An 11,866-nucleotide genomic window follows, 5' to 3' on the forward strand; every position below is an offset into this window, starting at 1 on the left:
CCTATAAAACGTTGCTAGATTCACAAACATATTTTTTGCAATTCTAAAAAGTATTGGAATAAATTACCAAAATATAAAACTAGCTAGCCAGCTATGGGTAACTGTAGCTAGATACGTTAGCTTACTAGGTACATTAATAGCTTTAGGTTGGTTGTTTTTAAACTCAACTTCAAGATTTCCGCCAAGGCCGTTGCCTCTGATCATCACTCTCCCTCGCTTGGGCAAGGGACATTTAAGGTACACTTGGATGTGACGATGTTAAACGTAATTTAAGGGGCTGAGAGCTGTCGATTTTGAGTTTGAAACGCAGCCAATGAGTGAATAGGAGTCAACTGGGCACTCGCTAAAAATAAAAAAATTATTGTCAACAATAAGTACAACATTACAAATATTTTCCAATAGATAATTAACTTTATATCTATAATATTGTATAGCTTTGGAATCGTGACTTTACATACGTTGTCATTCCCTGACTTTGAGAAGAGATTGCGTGCGATAAGCTTAGCAACCACGTGACGCAGCATGACAACGTGAAAGCCATTGGTCGACAGTGTGCTGGGGGGCGTTATACGTTCGTAAGTTCATTGTCCATTGGGATTTCTATCTCCTCTTTTCTCTAATATCGCGGACTCTATTTCTATGTCACGAAGGTCCCAGTCAGAAATTCATAGCTGTCCTGATGAAATCATTATAATGAAAAAAAAATCTGAGTGAATGCAATTGCACTTTACATTTTTTTTGTACGTGTATGTGTAAATTGTTGATTGCTGATAATTTGTATAATACATATTTGTGCCTGATATTTGTAATTTGTACTTAAAATAAAATAGCTGTTCTGATGTTAACTCGCAAATAGTCCACCCATATTTCTTCTGATTATAAAACATGCTTGATTTCTACCAGTATGAGATATCAATTGTATTAAGTTGAAGAATCCTCTGCTTCTGGCATTTGTTCACAATTTCGAACAGGCAACATCATGGACAGCTCCGTATAACAATCTGTAGTTTCACGTGGAGTACAAACTCGTGCTAACTGTAAATACTTTTGATCTGTTATCTACAATCGTCTTTGCTTGTTCATCAATTGCTATGTACGATTATTACAAAAGGTACGTGCCTAGAATTAAATGCTATCTGTTTAGAGTACATACGCATAGACAATCCTATGGTATAGCGACACTATTAGCTAGCTTGCTAGCATCACACTGCTAGAGACATTAACGTCTGCACATACTTCCCCTTTCATCCCACTGAATTAAATATACCGGTTTCATCTAGCTATACTCGTCTTAAAACATAAATATATGTTTTTCCCGAGATAAACTAATGCTAGTTTATGTTGCAGGTGACAGGAGACATGAATAACAGACGTTGCGGAGTGGACAACCGACTCAAACAGAGAGTTGAGCAGGTACATTTTAGACTAGTTATTGACAGTATCCACCAATTGTCGCATGTCATATTGACTGATTCCTATTTTGTAACATGCTAGCTAACATAATTTACAGTAATGTGTTACTGTATTGGATCTGTTCAATTTTGTCTGCTAGTATTTGAGTAACCAGAGTGGCCAGTATGTTGACATTACTTCAATGGCACATGATCTTCAGAGACTCTACAGGTGAGTTTGATTTATCATAATTTCCCCCTGTACTCTTTATACAGCCTTGCCTTTCTGAAATCCTTCAGGGTTTATGCACGCAGCTTAATATTGTATCTTCCTCAGAATGGACTATGGCAGGCGAAACAAGACTGCATTCAGGATTCAGGTGGGAAAAGGTGAGTAAAAACTGATACAAGTACCTCATTTATCATTTGACTGCACATGGCATTTTGGGTAGTTCAGCTACAATGCATCTGCCGATCATTTCACTTGTCATTAAAGCATGTTAGCCGGTTTCTCCAAGAGCAAACCAGATCCTACAATTCCTTGTGCATTTTTACACCTTCAGTCCATGGAGTGATATGCGATGAATCTGGACTGAATGATCTGGAGAACAAGCACTTGGCCAAGAGAGCCAGACACAGTGAGAAGGATGCTGGGTAAGGGCCACGCCATCTGCTCATAATCTTTTGTTTTGATTTGTAAATGCCCCTGAGTTTAGTGATTTATACAGTGTATATTCTGGTCTTTTACAGGGATGGCAGCAGTAACTTGGATGACACTACTGATAGTGATGACGACCTTCCCGAACAACCGGTACATCGTTCTCTACTACCTCTTTCCATAGCATTCATTTGTCAGGTTTACCATACTTATGTGTTGCTTATTACCATGTGAGTCATTGTAATATAATACATGCCACAGAGCTTCAGAACAATACGCTAATAGATTAAACTTGTTTTTCCTTCTGATTATCCCTTAACAGCCCATCAACCTCATGAATAACTCCCTGATGTCCCTGTACAAGAAGGGCAACCCAGAGAGTGGGGCATCTCCCAGGAGGGACAAGTCTGCATCAGACAGCCCTGCCCCTGAGGCTCAGTCCACCCCTCAGAGTGTTGGTACCAAGGTGTCTGCAGGGGGCTGGTTCATAGACAAGGGCAGAGGCCTGGAGCATGACAGCATCCTCATTGACCTGTGTGAAGAGGAGGCAGCCAGTCTTGCAGGAAATGTATTTCTCACATTTTCTAGGTTGTCTTTTGTCAGTGGTGGATGACTACATCTCTCTTTGTCTTACAATTTGCTACAACAATTTGAATGCTTATATTGACTTCACCAGAAGCAGACAGATGTCTCAATGCTTGAGCCTGAGAAGACACCAAAAAAAGGCAAATTTAAAAAATCTAAACGGCGGAAAGAGGGAGCGTCAAAGGGCAATGATGGTGACATCGAGGCCAGTATCATGAACAAGAAAGGTAAAGGCTGCTTCCCACCTTGCTTTGCTGATGTTTAACATTGTAGCCAGTCAAGGATACAAACAATATAAACTAAACAACCCTCAAATTCAAATCTGGACCACAAAGCCAGTTCCACTGCTTTTTTTWGTCATTCTTCCCCTCTAATCGGGGACTGATTTACACATAGGACACCAGGTGGGTGCAATTAAATATCAAGTTGATCAGAAAACCAGCTGTAGTCCTGACCTCGTAGGGTAAGATTTGAATACCCTGTTTTACAGTATCACTTGAAGTAAGAATGGTGTGTGTTTTGTAAACTAAGTTTTCCTCTGATCATTCTAGCGAGGACCAAATCCATTGAACTACAGTATTCAACATTAAAGTTTGAAGATGTTGGAGGCAATGAGGACACATTGACGGTACGCTTGTTACATTTACGTTTTTGTTTTGTCAGTTTTAGTGTTGTCAGTTTTCTTAGCTGTCAAACCTTATTTAGATGTATCCAGGGTTGTATTCGGTATGCACGAAACGGGAGAAAGCAGACGAGCTCATACCTGAACTTGTCCAATAAGAATACTCCTATTAATTTCCTATTTGAAAATTGTTTTTTTCTCCATTATATCCTGCTGAACATGACCTATGCACTGAACTGTAATGGCTTGTAGATTGAATTCTTATCTGGCTCTCTGTCACTGAAGGAGGTGTGTAAGCTGCTGATTCATATGCGTCACCCAGAGGTGTACCAGCAGTTGGGGGTGGTCCCTCCACGGGGGTTCCTGCTCCATGGCCCCCCTGGCTGTGGAAAAACCCTGCTGGCCCAAGCTGTGGCTGGGGTGAGTCTGGATGGTGTCCATATCTATATGATGGTATCCCACTTTACATAGAGATTATTTTTACTCACTAACATTTTTCCACATTTCCTAGTTTAGACAAGTTTTTTTCTAGGTGAAAAAGACTCATTAATTTCCCTCTGTGTGTTAAGGAAATGGAGCTGCCCATGCTGAAGGTGTCGGCGCCAGAGCTGGTGTCTGGGGTGTCAGGGGAGTCTGAGCAGAAGCTGAGAGAGCTGTTTGAGCAGGCTGTGGTAAGTGTCACTCCTGAGTCTCGACAGATGAGCTACTACACAGTTCGCTGTGAAATTAAATGAAGAACATTTTATAAGAATGTCCCCTCAAGGACAGCTCGCTTAAACTTTCCATTCTGGTCCTGTTACCCTTGCAGACCAGCTCCCCTTGCATCCTGTTCATCGATGAGATTGATGCCATCACTCCTAAGCGAGAGGTGGCCTCCAAGGACATGGAGAGACGGATTGTTGCTCAGCTGCTCACCTGCATGGATGGTGAGAGATGTCATTTTAGCAGACTCTCTTGTCCAGAGCGACTGAGCGCACATATTTTTCATTCGTACTGGTCCCCCGTTGGAATCGAACCCACAACCCTGGAATTGCAAGTGCCATGCTCTACCAACTGAGCCATACGGGACTCACGGGATGTATGCTAGTGCAACACATCTTGTTGATTTCATGACTTTTGAGTTGATGATTACAATACATCTATATATTTTTTTGATAGGAATATCTCCTTTGAGTACTTAAGATGAAGAAATCAATTGAATATATTTTGTTGGGAGATTATCAATTCACCTTGTCTGGTACTATTGGATGATGTTAATCTTCCCTTCACTCTGTCATCTATGTGATTCTCCAGACCTGAACTCATTAGCTCTCACAGCCCAGGTGATGGTTATTGGTGCCACCAACCGGCCAGACTCTCTGGACCCAGCGCTGCGCCGTGCTGGACGCTTTGACAAAGAAATCTGTCTGGGGATACCTGATGAAGCAGCTCGTCTCAGGTGAGTGGGCTTGTCTCCTATAATAATAGTGGTGTTGACATTAATGTTGTTGCTAGCTCTTGTGTTGCGACTGTAAGTTACCCACTGTGTGTTGATTCCTGCTCTCAGAATTCTGAAGACCCTGTGTCGGAAGCTGAAGCTCCCTGAGGACTTTGACTACCGGCAGCTGGCGCGTCTTACCCCGGGGTACGTGGGAGCTGACCTCATGGCGCTGTGCCGCGAGGCAGCCATGAGCGCCGTCAACAGGGTCCTGCTGGAGAGGCAGGACAAGAACCAGGGGCTGGTCCCCATGGCGGAGGAGAGCGCGGAGTCCGAGGGGCCTCAGGGCGCAGGTCCTCTCCCACAGGGCCCAGAGAGATTCCAGGCCTCAGCAGACACAGTGATCCAGGAGATGACAGACCTTAGCCACGTACCACAGGGAGACAAGCAGCAGCTGCCTCTGGCTACTGAGACAACCTTCACGGTGATATATTTGACTCCATCAATGTATACTAGCTGTGTTTTTCACKAGGCAGTATGCTGTACATAGTATTGGATCCACTGTTCCCTCTGAATCTGGTGAACATCCCACCTTGATGGTCAGTGGTGTGAAAATGTTCCACTTCTGTCTTTACCACCAGGGGGAGCTTTGTCGCCTGCTGTCCCTGCTGAAGAGCAGTGAGTCRCTGTCTGAGGAGCAGCTTGCTGGCCTGTGCATCCTCATGTCAGACTTCCAGGGTTCCCTGGCCAGCGTACAACCCTCTGCCAAGCGTGAAGGCTTCGCCACGGTGCCAGACGTCACCTGGGACGACGTGGGGGCCCTGCATGACATCCGCGAAGAGCTCACCATGGCCATCCTGGTGGGTATCGCATCAACCGAGCTGATGTTCTATCTGATATGTTGGGCTCAGTGTTAGCCACTGCAAAACAACATAAGGATTTGGACTTGTTGTATTATAATTTGGGCCAGGAGTTTCTTCTGTTCAGGTCACGTGGTCAGGAAAATGATAATTGACCAGTTCCTTTTCTCTCGTAGCATTTAAGCTCGTAGAATAAAATATCCACCTCTATCACAGTTAACACATTAACTATTTATTCCAAAAACGTAACACCATACAACAATTGTTCCCACCCTAAAAGTATTTTGTCATCAGAAAATAGGAAATATACTGTACCTGTGATTGGAGCATGTCATTCGAACAACAGTGGTTGATTGTGGGAACTTAACCATATATAATAGACTACCATGTTGTTGGTAAGGAAACCTGACTCGACTGCTATGGTTGAATAAGTAGCAACACAAGGAACCATAGGTTTTCTTCAGGTTTAATTTAACAACAGCATGATGTGTCAGTCAATGTACACTGTCAATGGCAGTGGTCACAGAGTTAATCTATAACATTTACAATGTGCCATTAACGTTGTATTTCTGTCGGCTCTATCTAATTCCAAACTCATCCAGATTCAAACTGGATCGTAGGGCGTACTTTGTTGACTTCAGAATGAATACTGCCATTGTGCAGCTTAGATGAATAAAGGCAGTGAGTGTGTATTGTGATTGTGTGTGTCCTCAGGCCCCTGTGCGTTCTCCTGAGCAGTTCAAAGCTCTGGGTCTCAGTGCTCCTGCAGGGGTGTTGCTAGCTGGGCCTCCCGGATGTGGAAAGACCCTGCTGGCCAAGGTACTATTTTCCAGCTGCTAAAATAAGTGAAAAGTTGAAGACTGGTGGTGGTTTAGTAATTAATCAGTTACAACAGTATACTGTGCTGTGTGTCTCCGATTTCAGGCTGTTGCCAATGAGTCAGGACTTAACTTCATCTCTGTCAAGGGGCCAGAGCTGCTGAACATGGTGAGTCATTCAGCTATACAGATTCCTGGAATGCCTCGACATGACTTTGCCCTGTGACACGTTGCCTAGTAATATTAACTCTGTGTTGGTAGATCTGCTGAAATTATATTTGTAACTGAAGTGCCCCACTGAAATCATTGCGTTCTCATAGACAGTAAGCACAAGTGATCCAACAGCCCTGTGCATTATTTACTTGGCGAGGGCTCAGTTACCTTTAGTCACAGCTATCTATACCCTTAGTAGGCATTATATCAGACCCTTCACACTGTGAGGTAACACTCCTAAATCACCTGGATGCATTTTAATGGCCTAACTCATGCCCACTGACTTTATATAACTTAAAACACAAAAGAAACAGACTTTGATTCTGGGGGCCTGAATGATTCATTTAGCATTATGTAGGTTAGACATATGTGTGTGTGTTTTTCGAGCTGTGTGTTTCGACATGAGTTACACAGCTTCGTGTCTCTTGTTCCTCAGTATGTGGGAGAGAGCGAGCGGGCCGTGCGACAGGTGTTCCAGAGAGGACGGAACTCTGCCCCTTGTGTCATCTTTTTCGACGAGATCGATGCACTGTGCCCCCGCCGCTCCGGGCATGAGGTGAGAAGGGCTAATAATCTGCGATCTGAGGGTCACCATCTGAGTGAAATGGAGGTGAATTATGATGATGAGAATAGTGTTGTTGACATGAGGTTGATGGTGGCGGTGTGTCCTCAGTCTGGAGCCAGTGTCCGTGTGGTCAACCAGCTGCTTACTGAGATGGACGGACTGGAGACCCGGCGGCAGGTCTTCATCATGGCGGCTACCAATAGACCAGGTGGGCTCCTCGCATCATTTCACTCCCTCCTTGACTTAGATATTCACCAATCGCAAAACTTGAGGGAGATTATTTTTCAATGTTTTGGTTTATGGTTTATGTTGACGCATGTAAAGTWAAAAAAWAAWAAWAWKTATGCTTATATGAAGCTACTATACAAATCTGTGAAGTTATTCACCATGGTTGACGCTGTCCCTGTAGATATCATTGACCCTGCTGTGCTGAGACCAGGTCGTCTGGACAAGACCCTGTATGTGGGCCTCCCACCTCCATCAGACCGGCACGCCATCTTACTCACYATCACCAAGGTAACGTRGAATGCCATGGATGGAAGCCCACAATTCAATAGTCCATGAGCCTCGTATAATGTCTTAGTTAGTGGCTGGTGTTGCTGTGAGAAGGGTTGTTTCATGATTGTGTCTCATAGGGGGGCAGCAGGCCTCATCTGGAGCAGGATGTGAGTCTGGAGGAGATGGCCCATGACGCGCGCAGTGACTGCTTCACGTGAGTGTCCCAGAGAAGGAAGGAAGGAGCAGAGTCAATCTTAACCTATAGAGCTCCAGACTAACCCTTTACCCTTGTGCCATTGCTGCCACTAACATTATCAGTTGGTGGCACCAGCCCATGATTTGGTCGCACCCAAATGCTGCTGAGGGGTCACGCAATAGAAAAAAACGAGTAATCCTCTTAGATAAAACAACTTTATTTCTTTAATCATACTAACATGTCCAAGCAGCAGGACTGCATCATTCAAGATTATTCATACATTTTGGGATGACAATTAGGCTATTGTTGCTAAATCAAAATGGGGCTCCAGAATTAGTCTCTAGTGCAATAGAGATTAATTTGCTTAYATCTTTGTACTAATATCACATAGGCTAATTCATTTGGGGCTAATTTGAGTTACAAGTTTTATTGTCAGATGCATAGGATACAGCACAGGCAAATGCTTAACTTGCAAGCTCTTTCCCAACRATGCACAATAGAGGTAGTAATATAAGTAAGAAATAAAACACGTGAAATGCGAGAGAATAAATAAAATGAACAAGAGAATGTAGTTATATACAGGTCAGTGCAGTACGTGTACCGTTAATACAATGTGCAGGGGTACTGGAGTTATTTGTTTTTCAGGAAGGAATGTACATGTAAAAGTAGCAGGATAAATACTAATCTTAATAAACAATATAGCAGCAACGAATGGTAATATTTATCACAATAATCAATCAAGACAGCAGCATATGTGGTACGTGCATGGTAATGAGAGTATATGTCAGGTGTAAGTAGTGACTGTCAGTATGCGTGAATGTGAAGAGTGACCATGTGGCTGAGTGGTGAGGATGGGAATAGAGTCCATGCAGATAGTCTTTGGGAGAGCGGGAGGGCTGGGGTAGTTGGCTATTCAACAGTCTTATGGCCTATCCACCATCTTAGGAATTGGAAACTCAAAACTCATTAGCTAGATAGCTAAATAGAATATACTGCTAGTTAGCTGTATAACTGATTAATCTAACAGTAAATTGAATTACCTAAACATTGCAGCATACTACCCAATGATGTCACTATAGGCCTATGCAATCACTGCCAATGGCCTTATCTCAAAGCAATACCAATTACTTTGGTTGTGTAATGGTGCTAGAGTGCTCAGTATTGGGAGTTGAGAAATAAATATCATACCTCCAGAAAGCGGAGGCCCTCTTCTCAACTGTTGTTGCTTTTAAAACAGTTTTTACACCCTATTGCATTTTTTAAAMGTTTGCCATCAGAACACACCTTTTTTGGGGTGACTGGGGAGAGGGAGTACACGTGTGGCTCGCTCATCACAGCTCGAAACCCTGCCCCTGTGGTTGTTTCGAGCTGTGATGAGCGAGCCACCCGTAGAGCCTTCAACACAGTGGATATTGTGTGTTTGTTGTTTCATGCAGTGGGGCAGACCTGTCTGCKTTGGTGAGGGAAGCCTCTGTCAATGCTCTGAGAGCCTACCTCCTGACCCAACCCAACCCATCTTACACAGGTAATACTGGCCTAAAGACTTCTAGGTCCTCTCTGCCTCTTGACTCTAACAGAACACTGCAACGTTGGTTGATTGCTCCCATACATTTCATGTTTGCCATTTATCAAGATGGATTTCTGTTTACACTTTCTAAGGCAAGATAAGTACCATACCCAAGGTCATAGTAATTGTACAGTATCCTCCACCAGGGTTGTCAGTCCACTTCCTCTCCATCTGAGTCTGTACTTATTAACCCCTCAGGTCACAGCTACTCCAACGGCCCTGTGGCCGACATCAGGGTCAGCAAGCAGAACTTTGAGGACGCCTTCAAGAAAGTACGGCCGTCTGTGTCTAAAAGGGTGAGATGCATTGGGACGTGGACAAATGAATGACTGCACAGAAGCAGACAAAGAAATGAATGTAACCAAACCCTGAATCCCTGTAGACAGTCTGACATGTATCATTTACCCAGTGAGTGACTCGCCTCAAATCCAAATGGTTAGGAATTAGACAAGTCTTAAGTATTTAGGTATGTTCCCAGAATCCAGAGTGTCTGGTAATGGCTTGTTTTGATTTGCCTCAGTTGTCATTGGGAGCAGCATTTTTTTGAATGTGGTAATTAATAATGACGTAGGTTAGCACATGATTGCCCCCCCTCCCTCTCAGCTGTCTTTGATCTCCCAGGTGAACCAGTCTTTCTTGTCYCCGTCAGTAAACACTGCATTGTCAAAAATCAAATCTTTAATTTATTTGTTGCGTACACCGATTTTGCAGGTGTTACAGCAGGTGCAGCGAAATGCTTATGTTAAACATGTAGGTTCTGTAGGTTCACACAGCCTCAGGGGTTTATGGTCACTGGGGAACTAACTCTTCCGCCATTACTATTTCCATCCCTATTTGCATGCTAACGTAATAATAAATTAAGCCTAAAGTAAACCGGGTCTAGTCAGTCAGATAATGAAGTTGTGTGCTTTTACTTGCTCACTCGCCAGTTGTATGGTGTTAGTTTGTGTGATTGGTTGTAGATAGGAGCAGGGTCCCTTTTTTAGGCTTCACTACAAAGAGGAAGAGACTGAACAAGTCTAAAACTACAAACAAAGCATGTAAGGATTTTGAATGACTCACACAAAGGCTCTTCATTTCCCCCTCTATAGGAMCAACGTATGTACGAGCAGCTAAAGGAATCTCTTACAAGGTGAGGGGATTTGACCAGTCCTTCAGAATGAAGGATATCAATGCTGATAAGAAGACCAATATCTCAATCTACAATAAACATTTATCAGACGAGTTCAAACTCCGAGTGATGTTTCAAAGGTTAACTCAGCAAAGATTTACCAGCGGAATACCTGTATGCATTCAACACAGTGCGGTGTCCACTTACACCCTTGGCTCTCACCCCCTCCCTTCCACAAAGATGTACTTCAGTACTCATTACCRATGATCTCTCTGTGCATATCACAGGACTTCATATCAGTCAGGAGAGGTCTTGAGTTATTGGGTGTAGACATCTATCAAGACATATAGACTATTTTGGATTGCTGTTTATATTCGTATAAAAGAAAAATGTAAACCTTGTGAATTAAGTAAATGTATTACTGTATGTATTGACTGTTTTATTGAAAACATGGAGATGTATGATAGTGTGTTTACTCAATTTGTTCTCATTGATATGGGATTATAATGACTTGACTTTGTTGTGGTCGCACATTGAGATTAGTGGTTGCAAGTACGATTGTTCAAATGTGTAATTTAATTTTGCAAGTTCGTATTGTGTGAAAGATTTAACAGTTGCAAACTTGTAACTTGACATTAATACATTCAATGAGATCTGCAAGCATAATTTATTTTCAGAATAATTACAAGTCCACTTACGAGTATGAATATCCTGCTGTGAATCAAAAATACTTACAGATATTGAATCTGCGCGTGCTCGGAGTTCTGTCACGTTACCAAGCGATTCGTAAAATTTTGTAGCTAGAGATCCTGTTTGTTGAACATATCATTCCAAAATCATGGGCATTAATATGGAGTTGTTCCCCCTTTGCTGATATCAGCCTCTACTCTTCTGGGAAGACTTTCCACTAGATGTTGGAACATTGCTGCAGGGGGTTTGCTTCTATTCAGCCACAAGAGCATTAGTGAGGTCGGGCACTGATGTTGGGCGATTTGGTCTGGCTCAGTCGGTGTTCAAATTCATCCCAAACGTGTTCGGTGGGATTGAGKTCAKGGCTCTGTGCAGGTCAGTGAAGTTCTTCCACACCGATCTCGACAAACCATTTCTGTATGGACCTYRCTTTGTGCACGGGGGCATTGTAATGCGGGAACAGGAAAGGGCCATCCCCAAACTGTTGCCACAAAATTGGAAGCACAGTATAATTTCAGGCCATGGAAAAACTGGGACGTTATCAGCTTCCAGAAATTGTGAACAGATCCTTGCGACATGGGGCCATGCTGAACCATATTAGGTGATGGCGGCAGATGACTGATATGACAATGGGCCTCAGGATCTCGTCAAGGTATCTCTGCATTCAAATTTCCA

At 43.2% G+C, this 11,866-nt stretch overlaps 1 protein-coding gene across 2 annotated transcripts; it reads left to right on the forward strand.

The window, feature by feature from the left end:
• Positions 1-216: 216 nt before the first annotated feature.
• Positions 217-10,615, forward strand: nvl (nuclear VCP like). 2 transcript variants are annotated; one of them, XM_023970210.2, is made up of 24 exons: positions 217-237; positions 1,348-1,413; positions 1,553-1,623; positions 1,729-1,781; positions 1,955-2,045; positions 2,142-2,202; positions 2,372-2,617; positions 2,726-2,861; positions 3,186-3,262; positions 3,542-3,676; positions 3,826-3,927; positions 4,065-4,182; positions 4,550-4,694; positions 4,803-5,157; positions 5,315-5,533; positions 6,248-6,352; positions 6,458-6,520; positions 7,001-7,120; positions 7,238-7,337; positions 7,539-7,645; positions 7,765-7,841; positions 9,260-9,348; positions 9,589-9,686; positions 10,482-10,615. In XM_023970210.2, exons 2-24 carry the CDS (start codon positions 1,360-1,362, stop codon positions 10,524-10,526), a joined length of 2,667 nt encoding a protein of 888 aa, XP_023825978.1. In that variant the 5' UTR covers positions 217-237; positions 1,348-1,359; the 3' UTR covers positions 10,527-10,615. The 2 variants fall into 2 exon arrangements, with proteins under 2 accessions (XP_023825978.1, XP_023825976.1); XM_023970208.2 differs by lacking the exon at positions 217-237 and adding an exon at positions 970-1,111.
• Positions 10,616-11,866: the final 1,251 nt, after the last annotated feature.

Source organism: Salvelinus sp. IW2-2015, linkage group LG25 (genome assembly GCF_002910315.2).
Source record: "Salvelinus sp. IW2-2015 linkage group LG25, ASM291031v2, whole genome shotgun sequence".
Lineage (NCBI taxonomy): Eukaryota > Metazoa > Chordata > Actinopteri > Salmoniformes > Salmonidae > Salvelinus > Salvelinus sp. IW2-2015.